The sequence below is a fragment of the Sorex fumeus genome, unplaced genomic scaffold (genome assembly GCF_029834395.1).
Source record: "Sorex fumeus unplaced genomic scaffold, SorFum_2.1 ptg000063l, whole genome shotgun sequence".
Classification (NCBI taxonomy): domain Eukaryota; kingdom Metazoa; phylum Chordata; class Mammalia; order Eulipotyphla; family Soricidae; genus Sorex; species Sorex fumeus.
Genome location: NW_026606120.1, coordinates 44,505,678 through 44,523,113, shown reverse-complemented (window position 1 = coordinate 44,523,113; position 17,436 = coordinate 44,505,678). Strand labels below are relative to the sequence as shown.

Sequence of the window (17,436 nt, the reverse complement as noted above, 5' to 3'; positions counted from 1 at the left end):
TTATTACAAGTAAATTAGTCATCACACAAGCATGTAAATATCAGTCATGTGAATTCAAAACAGAGCTATGTTCTGCTTATTAAACATATATAAAGAAAAATTACATGAGAATTAAAATAAAGACATGGAAGGATATAAAAAATCCTAATTAAATCTATCCTTGAAATTTTAACATGAGACAAAATAGAATTTCAGGGAAGAAAGAAGGCAGTAGTAGTGATGAGAAGAACACCCCTTGTAGTTTGGGAAAACTCTTCTGATGTTTCCTTACCTGTGCTGGGTTGGTAGGAGGGAGCAAGAAATCAGCATGCATATCTTGTTCTTCCCCCTTTACTCCTGGAGCTAACTGCTCTCAGGGCATCCCCTCTGCTTGCTCATATTCAAGTCCAATTTGGACAGACCACATGGTTCGGCCAGCATTCCTGTGACCGGGTAGCTAATTTGGGGTCTAGTTAGACATTCCAGCTCATCTTCAAGGTAGGCATGTGTGCTTCTTCCTGGCTTTCATCAGAACAAACAGGTTACTTTGACTCCCATACTTTTTGACTGTCTTATCAATTGGTTGGTTTCTGAATTTGTTCAAAATCTAATTAGAGAAATATCCACATTATTGGCCCTTCAGAAGTCTCAGCCTACATGATGATAGATCAAAGAGTCTATCATAGATCTAACCCCCAAAAACTAACGGTCATGAACTTGTAATTATTTAGTAAGTCTTTAAGTGAAAAAGGTAAAACACTGACAGTAATATAAAGGGAAGAAAAGAATCTCTTATAGCGGAAGATTTCAATACTGTCTTTCAGAAGTAGTGGACAAACTAGACAAAAATTATGAGGATAATATATCCCAGGAACCCAAAAACACACTGCAGAAATGCCACCTGCACTTCTATGTTTATTGCAGCACTATTCACAATAGCCAGAATCTGGAAACAACCCATGTGCCTGAGATGACTGCTTTAAACTGAGGACTGCTTAAAGAAACTATGATACATCTACACAATGGAATACTATGCAGCAGTTAGGAAAGATGAAGTTATGAAATTCACCTATAAATGGATGGACATGCAGAGTATCATGCTGAGTGAAATGAGTCAGAAGGCGAAGGACAGACATAGAATGATTGCACTCATTTGTGAAATTTAAAAAAAACCCATAATATGAGACTAATACCCAAGGACAGTAGAAACAAGGGCAAAGAGGATTAGTTTATGATTGGAAGCCTGACTCAAGTGCTGGAGGAAAAGGCAATTAGGATAGAGAAATAGAGAAAGTGCCATTATGACAAGGATAGTTAGAAATGATCACTCTGGATAGGAACTACACACTGAAAGTAGGTAAAGGAACAAACATGATAAACTCTCAGTATCTGTGTTGCAGACCATAATGCCAGAAGTGGGGGAGAGAGAAAGAGACAGAGACAGAGACAGAGACAGAGGAAGAAGAGAGAGAGAGACAGACGGGGGGGGGGGAGAGAAAAGGAAAGTGCCTGTCAGAGACATAGAGGCAGGCTGTGGGGGTGATGGTGGGAGGGAAACTGAGGTAATTGGTGGTGGGAAGTGGACACTGGCGAAGGGATGGTTGTTGGATCATCATATGCCTGGAACCTGATCATGAACAGTTTTGTAACTATGTATCTCATTGTGACTCAATTAAAAAAATAAAAATTAAAAAAAATATGAGGATATAGAAGATTTTCACGATGCAGTGGATAAATTTGGTCTTGTAACTTACATTCCTGCACTCAAGAGAAGGAAGAAAAATACCACATTATTTTCAAGCTTACATGGAACATGGAATTTTAAGTTCATATAATTAAGCCACTGATTTCAAATGATATATTATTTATTATATTTCCTGTCTATAGGAGGATACATTAGAAATTAACAGTTAAAACACCAGAGAAAAAAATCATTCATTTGAGAAGTTAAAGTAAAAAAGAAGAAAACCCTTTTAAATAACTCATGGCTGAAGGGAATAACACAAAAGAACTGACAAAATATTTGGAGCTCAATGACAATGAAAACACTACCTATCAGTGTGTGGGATGCAGTTAAGTGGTACTTAGAGAAAGATGTATAGTTTTAAATGTACTCATGAAAAGGAAGATCAAATGAGTAGATACAAGTGAAAAATGTTAGAAAAAGCACAGTAGAAAAAAACAACAGAGAAACTTGGAAAGAAAAAAAAAAGAATGGAGTAGTGAAGTAGAAAGTGAAAATATAAAAGATGATCAACAAAACCAATAGCTAATTCTGAAAAAAATTAATAAGATAGATAAACCTTCCCCCTTGCTGAGGAAAACAGATGAAAGATGTAAGCAGTGGTTGGCAATGAAGGACAGTCACAACCGCAAATGGAGATGAAGTTCTATAATAGCAAATATCAAAACAACTTTATATCAATACATTTGATAGAAAACTTCACAGAAAAACATAAATTACCTAGATTGATCTAGTAAGGAGAAAACCTAAGCATTCATCATTGCTACTAAGAATTGATAGTCAAAAATATTGATAGTCAAAAATATCCTCCTTCAAAAAACAACAGACCCAGAGATTTCATCTGTGAGTTTTAGCAAACCTCTAAGGGACCGAAAATCTCTTTTATACCAGTGATTTCAAAGGATGAGACACTTCTGGCAATTTTATGAGACTGGAATAACACCTTGATATCAAATCCCGACAAAGAAAGTACAAGAAAAAAATAGGTCAGTTATTATTGTACATAGGTGTGAAATCCTAAATAAAATATTAACAAACTCGGCAGAATAGTAAGAGAATAACATGCCATAAGCAGAATTTTACCCATGGAATGAAAAGATGGCTCAATAGAAATGTAAGCCTCCAGGTTAACAGATTAAAAAACCATATGATTATCTCAGCAGATGCAGAAAAGCATTCAGTAAAATTCAACACTTTCATAATGTGCTAAATGAATCAGGGGAACAAGCTAAATTTAGAGTCTTATGGTGAATCCCTTTATAAAGCATCTCATTTATATTTTGAGTAGATCCAGATTTTCAAATATTAGATTTCCTTTTCATAAAAGGTTTAGTTGCATGTGAGACTCCAAATGTATTCAGAAATCGTGCCCAAGTCTATGGGAGAACACAAAAAACCCACAAACAAACCAAAAAATTGTGGTGAACCTGAAGGTGATTATTTGCATTTCCCTTACTTCTGTTCAGACAGCTTTACCAGGCATGTTCTTTAAGTATCCACCTCCCACGGGGTATGGAAGTGGGACTCCGTTCTCTCACCGTTTAAACAGACCCTGGTTCCTAGAACTGGGGTTGGGTGGAACGAAGCAGATCAGACGGGGGAGACGGGAAGCCAGTAGACATGGTGTGTGTGAACCTCATTGACCCGTTATCTTGTGGCGTTTTCTCACCTTCATTCATGTGTGCAGATCCAAAGTGAAGACAGTGCATGAGCGGATCCCTTTGGCTGGACTGAGCAAGTTGCCCAGTGTCCCACAGATTGCCAAGGTAAAGTGAGACCCTGAGAGAAGGGTTGGGCTCTGGGTCAGGGTGGATGTTAGTCTTGGACAGGCTCTGTTCTTGCAGAAGGCCACTGGGTGTTTTTGACCCTGGTGCATGGATGGGGGAGGAGAGACCAACAGGTCGACGCCCCTGTCTCCCGTATCCTTTCCACCACATCCTCTTGGCTGAAACTTCTCAGGAAACAGTAGAACCCATCACGGTCTCTTACCCCAAGTTTGCAGCTAGTTCATAAGAGGATTGGAAAGACAGGACTGGGGGTGCATTGTTCTAGGATTTCAGAGGAGGATGTGGAGGAAGCAGACAGGGCCTTCCCAGGAGTAGAGAGTTCATGAGAAGGGTGACTAGGCTAGTGGTCCAGATGCTTCCATCATCAGCAGATGGAGGGGCCCATGTCACTGCGCTGGGATTCTGGGAGCCAGGGAACTGCATCAGCAAAGTGAGGTTAGTCCGATGATCAGGTGGATTTGGACCTGCTGGCACCTTGAGCAGAATCCTGCTACCTACCTTTCCTAGCCTTACTTCAGCAGTGAAACCCAGAGGAGCTCATTGACTTCCAAGCAGCAGAATCTAGAGTTGACCTGGGGCCCCCACCTGCCCTGCCCTCTCATGCTCTCTGTCTTGGTGACTGGAGGAGCCTATAAGAGGTTGTGTTCATGCCCTGATCTCTGTGTTTCTCTCTTCCTGCTTAGGCTTTCTGTGATGATGCAGTAGGACTGAAATTCAACCCTGTCCTGTACCCCAAGGTGAGGTCTTTACCCTCCTCTTTTTATAGAGCTCAGTGTGAATTAGTACACCTGAGCCTCTGTGGGTGTTCTCCGTCTTGGTGGGGATTTATGAGAAGGTCCTAGTGTTGAACTTGTATTTTACCCTCTACCCCACGTATTCCTTCACAAACAGGATTATTAGAGGTGGTCCTTGACCACATCTGACTCTCTGGTCTCCCTGAATTGGTTGCCAGCATTTATGGAGGTGGCAGAGACATCAATGTGCTGTAGCTTTTCATCCTCCCTCGGGCCAGGGGTGGCTGTGAGGGGCTGAAGGCAGAGCCCCACTCACAAATAAAACACACCCAGGGGGCTAGAGCAATAGCACAGCGGGTAGGGTGTTTGCCTTGCATGTGGCCAACCCGGGTTTGATTCCCAGCCTCCCATATGGTCCCCTGAGCATCGCCAGGAGTAATTCCTGAGTTCATGAGGCAGGAGTAATGGGGTTACACTCTGCAATGCCGGGTGTAACCCAAAAAGGGGGGGAAAAAGACAACCAAGGCTGGAGGGATAGCAAAGTGGGTAAGGTGCTTGCCTTACATGGGGTCAACCTGGGTTTAGTCACCAGATATGGTCCCCGCCAGGGGTCAACCTGGGTCTGTCACCAGATATGGTCCCCGCCAGGAGTGAGCCCTGAACAAAGCCGGGTGTGGTCCAAAAAGCAGAACAAACAAAAAGAAATAAAAGGTCATATTGTCCACATTGCCAGTGTTACTGTCGCTCTGTGGCCTTATGAGTCTGTGCTTTGTTAATATGTCGGCTGGTTCTCTGTTATTACCTTCTTATTATCATTATCATCATTATTATCATCAGCCTTATCTTCACCCCTGATTTGATTTTGGGTGGGAAGGGCAACAGTAGTAACAGAGCAAACTAAGGAATCATTACAAGTGCTGGAGCGATAGCACAGCGGTAGGGCATTTGCCTTGCATGCGGCTAGCCCGGCCGAGCCGGGTTCAATTCCTCTGCTCCTCTTGGAGAGACTGGCAAGCTACTGAGAGTATCGCGCCTGCACGGCAATGCCTGACAAGGTATCCGTGATGTATTCGATATGCCAAATACAGCAAGTCTCACAACAAGTCTCACAATGGAGACGTTACTGGGCCTGCTCAAGCAAATCAATGAACAACGGGAGGACAGTGACAGTGACAGTGACAAGAACAACTACCAGCATGACAGGACTTGTCACCCGGGACAGTGAGCTGCTTTAGGTTGGCCAGAAGAAGAGACTCAGTGCCCCTGTGGCTTCTCACGAGCCAGCCGGCAGGATCTTAGAGAGAAAACACAAGCGGGACTGTGCTGCTGGGCCTCCACTAAGTCACAAATGCCTTACGTGCTAAAGTGCACGTGAGCATCTGTCCCAATGCAGTTGGCTGAGAGGATGGTGGGACCCATCTTGCAAAGAGAATGCTCCAAATCCTTCTCTCTCACACACCCTCTCAAGCCTCTGAACTTGTGGGACACTGCACTCCAAGGGCCCTTTTCTGTCACTTAGAGGCCCCCAAGCCCTCTCTATAGTTAAAGCGGAATTAGTGAGGTTTAAAAGACATTAACAATCATATATATCATAAAGGCCGAACTCAAGGACAAGTTTGGCATTTTGCATTGTCAAATCATGTCTACTGAGAGGTCCGAGTGACATACATTTGCAGTTCTACATAACCTGGAACCGTTCTCCATAACACGTTTGCTCTGTTTTTAATAACCAGGCTTTTTCTTTTCATGTTTTCTAGGGTTGAAGCTCTGTCTTCAACTGGGTCTGGTTGGGAAGTTGATCTGGCCAAGATGTGTGTTCTTTCAAACTATGAGGAGTTTAGAATGTGCCCTGGAAGGTCCCGGGGCCAGTGCCTCCTCCCTGGAGGCAGCTGTTCTGCACCTTGGACTCATCCCAGGAAGGAGCAAGAAGCAGCTTCTCGCCATAGAGCAGGGAAGCCTCTCAGAGGCAGATCCTCTGTGGCAACCTCAGAAGAAACCATATATTCTGACACCTGTGGTTTCTGGTCTGCCCTTCACCTGGCAGGCCTACACATGACCAAAGTCCTCCCTTATATGGCAGAGGGCACCTCAGTAGCACTCAGTCTCTCTGCCAACAAGTTGCTTCCACTCTGCGCTTCTGGATGGTTGGACAGATGATGGTTGCAGTGGTAGTTGTTCTGTGATCAGCTCTCTGTGTGTCTGATCTCAGTGATTCTTCCCAGCCACATATCTCTCCTTAACTGAAGAGGAAACTGAGGCCCAGAGGAGACAGGTGGCTTGCTCACAGCTGGTATAACAATATAGTTAAAACAAAAGGTTAATATTTCTGAATGTCAGACGCCATAGGAGATGACATTGAGGCAGTGGCCAGGTATTTTTCTTTGCATGTTGTATTAGGACATGCTCCTCCATAGAGGTCTCCTTGACACATCTCATGTTATGGATTGATATCTAGGCAAGAGCTGCTTTAGGTTGGCCAGAGGAAGAAACTCAGTGCCCCTGTGGCTTCTCATGAGCCAACAGCATCTTAGAGAGAAAACACAAGCAGAACTGTGCTGCTGGGCCTCCACTGAGTCACAATTGCCTTACGTGCTAAAGTGCATGCAAGCATCCGTCCCAGTGCAGTTGGCCGAGAGGATGGTGGGACCCATCCTGCAAAAAGAATGCTCCAAACCCTTCTTTCTCACACACCCTCTGTCTGTCTTTTTGGACCACACCCGGCTTTGTTCAGGGCTCACTTCTGGCAGGGCTCCAGGGATAGGGGACCATATCTGCCTGACAGACACATGCTCCAAACCCTTCTCTCTCACACAACCTAAGGCCTCCTCAAAATCAGGCTGCTGACTCGAGGGGGAATTAGAGATAGTGCCATCCTCCCTGAGCAGTTTTGGGATCTTGGCTTCAGTTTTTAAAATTTTTTTATTAATATTTTTTATAAAATAAAATAGTTCTGGCTCCAGGGGTCAGAGTGATAGTACAGCGAGTAGGGCATTTGCCCTTGCACACGGCCGACCCGGGTTCGATCCCCGGCATCCCATATGGTTCCCCGAGCACTGCCAGGAGTAATTCCTGAGTGCAGAGCCAGGAGTAACCCCTGAGCATGGCTGGGTATGACCCAAAAAGAAAAAAAAATTCAGCTCCAGGACCTCTGCCATGGATATACGGTTTGGTGCTGCTCTGCCTCACCAGGGCCACCCCTGTGGTGCTGAGGGGGAGCAGTCAGTGCCAGGAACTGAACCCAATGGCTCTGCATGCCAGATATGTGTCTCAGTCCTTGCTTCTGTCTCCTGGACCCTGGCATCACATTTTACACCACAGATTAAAAAACAAGAGGATGATACGGAATAATACAGAATAATCTCTCTCATTTGTGGGATATAAGGGGGGAAAGTAAGGAAATAACAAACAGCCAAAGGCAACAGAACCTGGGAACCGGTCTTACAGACTTGAGCTTACCAAGGTGAGGGGGACGTGGGGGGAGGTGGAAAGGGGAGACTGGTGGAGGGAAGTGGACACTTTAGTGGAGGGCGTGGTTTGGGGTATTTCATGTGTGGAAACCCTGTCATTGACAGTTTTGTAAACTATGGTAACTCAAATAAAAATAAAAACAAAATAAAACCGTTAGAATGAAGATAGAGTCAGAGTCCCGCTGCACTCGCAGTGTGCCCCCGAATGGGAACGGAATGGGGGACTCGGGACCCGCTGAGTTCTTTGCAGTTGTGCCCGGACCCTGCTTCCAATTTCTCTTTGCTCTTCTCTCCTTGCGCCTATCTCATGTAGGGCCTCTCACCTGAGGGATCACGTTCTCCACAGACACCAGTGCTCTCCTGTCCCTTTGCTTCCTCACTCCATTCAAGGTACCCAGAAACTGATGGCCCTCCCCTTCGCGTTTTCCAGGCCTCCCAGATGATTGTGTCCTATGATGAGCATGATGTCAACAACACCTTCAAATTTGGGGTCATTTATCAAAAAGCCAGGCAGGTAAGCATCACACACCTGTGTGGCCACCATATCCTGGGGTTCTCATGGCGTGCCCTCCTCCCCTCTTCCCTCCCTCCCTCCCTCCCTCCCTCTTTCCTTCCCTCTTTGTTTCTCTTTTCCTTTCTTTCATTTTTTTCTCCCTTGCCTTTGTTTCTTCAGTGCCCATGGATCGCACACTCTAGTTGTGATGCTCACACGTAGTTGCGGGGGCTGGAGATCACGATCTTATGCCACGGGGAACCTAATGGTGGTGGCATTGCACTTGGTGTATGTGGGGAGATGCCAGGGATCAAACTTGTGGCCTCTTGCCTGCATGACAGGCATCCTGCCACTGAGCTGTCCTGGGGCTCTCTCATTGCATTCTCTTCCCTCTTTCTCAAGCACAGGAGCTCTGCACTCAGTTCTTAAAACAATCTGAATATGATAATCATTTTGCATATATGAATTAGATTAGAGCTATCAGAACCTCCCAAGGCAAGCTACTCCCCACTCTGAGGCCTGCAAATCCTTTAAATGATAATGTCTTTTTCATAGAGTAAATTCTAATTCTTTCTGGCCAGCTCAGTTTAATTTATCTTAGCTGCTGGACACAGCAAAACCTAGACCAAGTAGACAAGCAGAGAGAACAGACGAGCAAAAGCTACTCTGTCCTTGCCCACCATGCTCCTAACCAGGAATAGCTTTTCTTCCAAGCTTCAGTCCTGTGCTGGAGACAGCCATGTGCATCCCTTCACAGCTCTGCGTTCACTGATGTCGTGCTGGCAGCTAGCACCCAGCCACAGTGGAAGTATGTGCACCGTGGAAGTCAGCCAACTCCAGGGCTTCTACTTTTCCTCTCTGGAGAGCTGGCGGTTAAAACATTCACAGGCACACCACTGCTCCCCCTCATCTCTTGTAGCACTTACATGCTGCTTTGCAATGAGGGGGCCAGAATAATGTTGTTAGATGGATGCTCCTTGGGATACTCATCTGGTGAAGTACTCTGAGAAAAGGAGTGGGCTGCAGGGGAGGTCATTTGTGTGGGAGCATTTTAAAGGCTCCAGCTCCTTGCCAGACTCAGAAGTCTTTGTATACAGAATATATAACTTTGAACTTGATGTCTCCTACTCTTTCTTGTCCACGCACTTCCCATCTTTTCTACCCTGAATGTTTATTTACTGTTGAGAAGTGTTTTCTTTTCCTGTGTGAGAAGGCCCTGCCTATTTCATATTTGTCTTGTATAAGAGCCCAGCTTAGGGACTTTATAGAGATATACTCATGCTTTTTTTAAATATGTGAATGGATGGTGAATAAAGGTTTGAGTCCTGCTAATGATAGAGCTATAGTGTGTTTCAATATTATCTGTGTATTTTTTGAGGAGGGTATGATAGCCTTTCTTGGCTAGATCCTTGTCTCAAGATTTTAGACCACAGAGACATGTGTTCACTAAAAACATTCTAATTAAATGAAGGGTTTAGGAGTCGAAAGACCAACCCAGATGAATCTTATAATTTTAGGAGGATTATGCAGGTAGTCACTCTAATTATTTTCACATATTGCATTTTGATTTTGTATAGCTCTGCTAATATAACCCTCCTAATTAAAGTTCTTTGCTTGTGAAATTTACCAAAGCAGATCTCATAAGGTGATTATAGGCCAATGTTCCAGCAAAGTTGTAATTACTGAACATTAACCATCCACCTCTTAGAAGGACTCTGTGTTGTTTATGTACCTGAGGCTGGCCAATGGGGGTGAACAGGGAAGCAAGGGACCTTGTTCAAAAAGGACCTTTTGGGCAGGTTGTTGTTTGCAGTGGAAATTTAATATGGACACTTTTTGCAGCAAAGCTCTATGCTGACCTTGGTTATAATAAGCCTCATCTAACCTTCCTGTATAGAAGGCACCATGATAAGCACTGTGGAGGATACAGTGATGGCTGAGACCCCCTCCCTGAGCGCATGGCCAGAGTTGAGTCCAGTATGAGAGGAAGACAGAGCTAATGACAGACTGGATATGAATCCTGCTGAGAAGTGTCACCCCACAGCATAAAGAGAATTGTTTTCCCATCAAAAGATAGAGATTAACTGAGATCCACTGTTTTCCAGCACTCTGGCCTCATGAGCTGGAACAAGCAGGACACTGGGCTTGAGAAGGGATAACTTCATACTCTGTGGTAGTTCAGGGGTTGACAGTCTTTATAAAGGGCCAGATAGTAATATTTCAGAATTCTCTGGCTCTTCTGTCTCTGTTGCAACACTCAATCCTGCCTTTGTAGTGTACAGCAGCCATAGATAATAGGTAAATAAGTTAGCCTGGCAGTGTTCCAATAAATCATTTTATATATTATAAATTTATAAAAGCAGGTTACAGGCCTGGCTTATCTCGTGAACCAGAGTTTGCTTACCCCTGCTGTGTTCCCCAAACTTCAGATGATCACAAATCACATACAGGATCTGTACCATATTGTTTGTTCTACTGTATGTTGCAGTTGCATTTATTTTTAAGGGATTTTTTTTAACATCAGTGTTCTAATTAGAAAATCAGTATCATACACTGAAATGAGATCATTCTAAACAAAAATGCTAAAAACTAAAAGTTACTCAAGTCTTAACTAGACTTTTTCCTGTTGATGGCTTGGCACCTGAGGTCTGCACACTTTTTGCAGCAAAGTGTTTATAAGACAGATGTTAAGGAGAAATTGAAAAAACACTTCTTGAAGGCTTTCTCCTTGAGTATGCAGGCAGGCTGGAGTGTTTGGGTCATCTCTATGCGCATCTGTGTACCTGTGGATGTCTGTGGAGCTTCCACTGTTTGTGGACTGTACACTGTGGGCAGAGCCCACTGATCAGCCAGACTCATTCATGTTCTGAGCCTGTCACAATCCAAGCGCTTACTACTGCTTTCAACTTTGCTTTATTCATTTAAAAATATTAACTTGAACATTTTAGATATTTTGTAATTTACATGAAGTTTTATGAACTAGAAGAACCTTGTGCACTTTTATTTTCCCCCCTGTGGTGCCAGAGATTGAACCTGCATCTCAGTCATGTGCTTGCTTTATCACGGAGTCAGATCCCTGGCCTTTACTCAGTTTTCCACAAAGTCAAAACATATGAAATTATTGCACATATATTACAACAAGGATACGGATATTGCTGTAATCATGGATCTTATTCAGATTGCCCCATTTTTACATGGAGTCATTAGTGGGGTGTGTGTTTTGTTGCATATAATTTTATTACATGAATAGATTCCATAGTTAAAATACAGAAGGATTCCATCACCACAAGGATTGCTGTGATGCTTTTTGGTTGCGTATGCTAGTCTTTCTTCTGCTCAAACGCACCCTTTTTCACTCCAGTCCCTAACCCCACACACATACTAATTTGCTCACCAATTTCTAAAGTTGTCATTTCCAGAACATTACATCAATGGAATCATCTATAACCTCCGAGGAGCGCCTTTTTCTAGTCAGTAGGTTGAAGAATGTCTTCAGCTTGAAGAACTTGGATATATCAGATTCTTGAGTATATCAGTACCTCATTCTTTTTTGATGTTGCTGGGTTCTGTGGTATGGATGTTCAGCCATTGCCTAATATAGGACATCCAGTTGTTTACAGTTCTGGGCTAAAATACACATTTGGTTGCAGGTTTTTGTGTGAACATGTTTTCATTTCTCTGTGCTAAATGTGTAGGAGTATAATTAATAACTACATGTTATATGTTAACTATATGTTTAGTTTTGTAAGACCTGCCAAATTGTTTTCTAGAGTGATTGCTCTAGAATCTCTACAACATTCTTACCATCAGTGTACAATTGATCAATTTTTTTAACATGTTTGCCAGCATTTGTTCGTGTTGCTATTTTTAAATTTTTGTTATTTTCATAGATGTGTAATGATGTCTCATTATGGTTTTAACTTGGCATTTCTTTGATGATGAATGTCTTTTTGTGTGCTTATTTGCCACCTGCTTATTCTCTTGGGTGAATATTTTTTTCATGTCTTTTGACCATTTTCTAATTGGATTCTATTTCTTACTGTTAAGCCATTTTTAATAACAACTTTGTTGAGTATAGTTTTTATTCATTATCATATACAGTTCATAGTGGTATATGTCTACATTTCAAAAAAATGTACAATTTAGTGGTTTTTAGTTTATTCACAGACCAGAGCGATAGCACAGTGGGTAGGGTGATTGCCTTGCATGTGGCCAACATGGCCAACCCGAGTTCAATTCCTCCACCCCTCTCAGAGAGCCCGGCAAGCTACCGAGAGTATCTCTCCTGCATGTTAAAGCCTGGCAAGCTACCTGTGTCATATTCAATATGCTAAACACAGTAACAAGTCTCACAATGTTACTGGGCCCACTCGAGTAAATCGATGAACAACGGGAGGATAGTGACAGTGACAGTTTATTCACAGAGTTGTACAGCTAGATAGATCACCACCACTAGACTCCAGAAAAATTTTTATCATCCTCTGAAATTATCCAGTAGCTTTCACCAGTGATCCCTGCTGTCAGTCTCTAACTCAAGTCAACCACAAATACTCTTTCTGTCTCTGTGGGTTTCCTTGTTGTAGACATTATGTGTAAATGAAATCATAATGTACAGTCTTCCTGTGTCAAACCTCTCCATTTTTGTTAAAAGGATTTTATTTATATTTATGGTGATGGTAGGTCAGGGGTCATAGTGTGGTGTTAGGATATTGTGATATTGGAGTCACATACCTTGTGCCAGTAGCTTCACATATTCTGGCGCTAGAGGTAGCATCCAGGAATTGGTGTCAGGATTGAACTTACACATGGAAGACACATGCTTCACCACAGAGCCACATCTCTCTGGCTTGATTAATAGCAAAATAAATTCAAGGGTTATCCATGGTGTGGTATGAAATAAGCACTCACTTTTGGTAGCCAAATTATATTTCACTGTATGGATATACCACATTTTGTTTTGATGAACACTTCCTTTGTTTCTGCTTTGTGGCTATTATGAATAGTACCATTAACGTTCAAGTACAAGTTTTTGCATTGACATAGTTTTTATTTCTCTTGGTTATGAAGTTAGGAGTAGAATCATGGGGCCATACAGTGTCTAAATGCTTAATTTTTTGAAGGACCGATAGACTGTTTTCCAAAGTGAATGTGCAGTTTTTCATTTCTACTGGCAGTGCCTGAGGATGCTGATTTTTCACTATGTCAGCATACTTATTTTTTTCTTTGATTATACCATCCCAGTTGGCCTAAGAGGTATCTTACTGTGGTTTTGATGGCCCTTTTTTTTGGTCATCACCAAAAACTAAACTAAAGTAGTCATTAAAACCAGGCATCAAACTCAGGTTTTGATTACTGTTACAAATAGACATCAAAATCCAGGGATCAGACCTAGGTCTTATTGCATATTGAGTGTGTACTTCACTGCCGAGCCATATGCCTTGCCCTCCTAATGGGTTTGAGAGTTCTTTTATATATCTAGATACGTGTCCTTTTTCAGAAGCACAATTTAAATTTTCTTGTATGAATTGTTGATATTAAGTCTAAGAACTCTTTGCTTTAGTTTTACTTTTTGTCCCAATCAGCAGCCTTTCTCAAAGGAAAAATCCACAATTAGCAGCCTCCCCTAAACCCAGACCTCTAGAGTGAGCTGCTGTCAATTCTTTCTCTAGCTAGCTCCTGGATGGTGTATGTGCGAGGGGATGGGAAGCAAAGAAGAAAGGGACCAGGTATCTGGTCAACCTCTGCCCTTCCCCTGGTTCCAAGAAAGCTTTTTTGTAACTCCTACTGCTATTCCTGTTTCTCTTTTAGACTCTGGAGGAGGAGCTGTTTGGGAATAATGAGGAGAGCCCAGCTTTCAAGGAGTTTTTGGATCTCCTGGGAGACACAATCACGCTGCAGGACTTCAAAGGGTAGGTCTTGGCCACAGATGGCTCAGGCCCCATGGATGAGACCTTGGAGGAAGAATGAGAGACTGAATTTCAGGGGGAGCATGTGGTAGTTACAGACAGACAGACAAGACAGACAAGACAGACAAGACAGACAGGCAGACAGACAGACAGGCAGGCAGTCAGACACACACACACACACACACACACGCGCGCGCACACACACACACACACACACACACACACACGGAGCATGGAATTGTTTACCAGTAAGCGATCAACCTCCACTAACTGCCTTCATAAGGAACCAGTGGCTCAAGGGATAATCCGGAGAAGAAGATTATCTGGAAGAATTTGCTGTTTGACCTTAGAATGCATGATGAAGTTGTTCCATCTCAGATTTGCCTTCCTAATTATATCTGGCTTGCACAAAGAGTAAAATCAATTCCCCTTTCCCATCATTCAGGCAAGAGGGCCCTGTGCAGTTTTGGGGAAATGAACCACTTTAGCTACTTCACAAGAAGAATGGATAATTAAGGGGTGGTGCAGCATTCTCACCCCACAGGAATCTGTGCCGCAGCCCCTAGTTATCTAAATGGAACCCAAAAGAAAAGGGGCTATTGAATGAAAAATTCTGACCTCCTCTGCCTCCTTCACTTTTTCCTTTCTGCCTCTTTCTCTGCTTTCCTCCATTCTGGAGGTCACCACCAGGGTGGGTTCATCTGGAGTCTGTCTTGGGAGACCAAAATCCCACCACTTACTTGCTCTGAGGTAACTTCTGCATGGCTGCACTGTGGAGAGCGCAGCAGTATGAGAGTACGGACCCCTCGGGACTTCAGTATAGGACTGAAGTAGATGATGCCCAACAGTCCTTTGTGCATGCCCCACACAGGGCACATTCTTGTTATTGCACTTTCTGGGGTTTGTAATTAGGACACACCTGGCAGTGCTCAGGGTTTACTCATGACTCTGAGCTCAGGGATCACTCCTGGCAAAGCTCAGCAGGCCATGTAAGGTGCCAGGGATTGACCCTAGGCTGGCCTTATGCAAAGCAAGTGCCCTACTCGCTGTACTGCTTCTCCAGCTTCTTATTGCATTTTTTGTTGTTGCTGTTGTTCTACTTGTATTGATCAGGTGATGACTTCTTTAAAATGCAGCCTAGGGGCTGGAGCAATGGTACAGTGGGAAGGCATTTGCCTTGTACTCAGCTGACACCCAGGTTTGATCCCCGGCATCCCATATGGTCATTTAATCACCACCAGGAATAATTCCTGAGCATAGAGCCAAGAGTAACCCCTGAGAATTGCTGGATGTGACACAAAAACAAATTTAAAAAACTCAGATAAAATATATCCTAATGTCACAGATGTTAAAATGTGAGAGTATTTTTCTTTTTACATTAGATGAAATGAACTGGATTAAAATCAGGGAGGATCTTGATTTTAATTCTCTAATTTATTATTTTATTGTTTTTATTGTTAGTAATTCTGTCCATTTACTTTATGGAGAAAGGAAGCTGAGACCTGTGTATGTGCGGCGGGCGGGGGGGGGGGGCATTGGGAGGGGGCAGGGGGGCAGGGAGGATGGTGCACAGGTCAGGTGCTGACTTTGTGGCAGAAGCAGGTCTGGAAGCTAGAGTACTGCTTCCCGGCCCAGTATGCGTTCTGCCTTGCCTGGCTAATCACATTTTCTGGCTTGAATTACAGAGCTCAGAGTGAGGGTAGAGATGGGAGTAATGGGCTGACATCCAGGTTCTGTTTCACTCATTTATTCATTTTTTAGGGGCCATCCTCAGCAGTGCCTAGGGTGCCCAGGGGCCACTCCTGTTGGCATCGGCATGATAGTTTCGAGCTCAGCCCAGTAGTGTAAAGCCAGACCTGGCAGTGCTTAGGGGCCACCAGGACTGTATTCAGAAGTTCCTGAGGATGTGCTGTACAGCACTGGGAGTTGAACTCAAGACCTCACACATGCACTTCAGCTTTCTCCCTTACGCAATTTTATTTTTCTAAAGGAACCAGCAGCCTCCTCCAGCTGCCAAAGAATATGATCCAAAACTAGCAGCTGTGCTTCTAGAAGAATAGAAAGGGAAACTTCTGTATTCCCACCCAGGACACCCAGTCTCTTAGTCTTCTTCTTTCCTCTTTGGAGAGAACAGAGAAGGGACGTCCTGGGATACTTCCAGATGGGAGTCCCTCATGCTTCTCTCTGGGGAGAAGTTCTGTGTCTGTCACTCTTTGCCCATCTGGATGCTCTGACCCACCTACTAGCATGACTGGTGGCCCTGACTGTGGGCTGAGGACCCTTACAGCTTTGCAGAGAGTAAAATCGTCTTGGTCTTGGTGACCATTGGTATGATGGCTTTATGAAGGCTTTGTCTGGGATTCTGGGTGGACAGTCTCATTCACATGACTGTGGTGTAGACAGGACACAGATAAGGCTTGAAGTGAGGTTCTGCCTTCTTTGAATTTTTGTTGTTATTATTGTTCTTGGGAGCCAAAAGATTGATGCTGGGGGCAGCATCAGATGCCTTGGTCCTGGGGACCTCTAGGACTACACCTGAGGTGCTTTGTTGCCATTAAACTCAGAGACTTGTGCGTGCAGGTCTGCACTTCAGTCCTTTAAACCATCTTCGTTTCCTTTTGTGTGTGTGAGTGTGAGGACCACACCCACTCAGGGACTCCTCGTCGAGGGGTGCTTGGGAGCACTCCCAGCAGAGCTTAGGGGACATTGCAGTACTGGGGATTGACCCAGGCTCACACATGCAAAGGATACTCTCCAGCCTTTTGAGTCATGGCCCCTACCTTTTGTTTTCTTTTCTTTTGGGGGAACCTCCTAAGCAGTGCTCAGGTGGCTGGGAACCACCCCTGGCGATACTCAGCCCACACAGCTGGATGGTTCAGTGCTTGGGCCCAGCACTGTGGTGCTGGGGACTCCTTGGGCCGTACCTGGCAGTGCTGGGACCAAACTTGCATGCCTCATGCATCTCTGACCACGGAACTTTCTCCCTGACCTCTGTATTTTATTATCATTATTTTATTTTGGTGGCGTGAGCCATCCCTGGACATACTCAAGGATTACTCCTGGCTCTCCACTCAAGAATCACTCCTGGCAGTGTTGGGGGACCATAAGAAATGCTGGGGATGGAGCCCAGGGCAGCAGCATGCAAGGCAAACCCCCTCCCCTGTACTATCATTCCAGCCCTGTGTTTCTTTTCTTTTTCATTTTCTTTTCCCTTTTTTCCCTTTTATCTTCTTTTCTTTCTTTGATTTTTGGGCCACACTGGGCAGTGCTCAGGGCTTGCTCCGGGTTCTGCACTCAGGAATTACCCCTGGTGGGCTGGAGGCACC

General features: G+C 44.0%; 1 protein-coding gene across 5 annotated transcripts in view; it reads left to right on the top strand.

Annotated features, from left to right (window-relative positions):
* RAP1GAP2 (RAP1 GTPase activating protein 2) overlaps positions 1–17,436 on the top strand; it is a 255,702-nt gene that overhangs the window by 203,511 nt on the left and 34,755 nt on the right. For all 5 annotated transcript variants that reach the window (XR_008794265.1, XM_056127861.1, XM_056127863.1 and 2 more), the window contains 4 exons: positions 3,411–3,489; positions 4,194–4,247; positions 8,142–8,225; positions 14,013–14,113. Coding sequence is in view for 4 of the 5 variants with exons in the window: in XM_056127861.1 (XP_055983836.1) it covers positions 3,411–3,489; positions 4,194–4,247; positions 8,142–8,225; positions 14,013–14,113 (318 nt within the window). In the remaining variant the exon portion in view is untranslated. The remainder of the gene's footprint in view (positions 1–3,410; positions 3,490–4,193; positions 4,248–8,141; positions 8,226–14,012; positions 14,114–17,436) is intronic.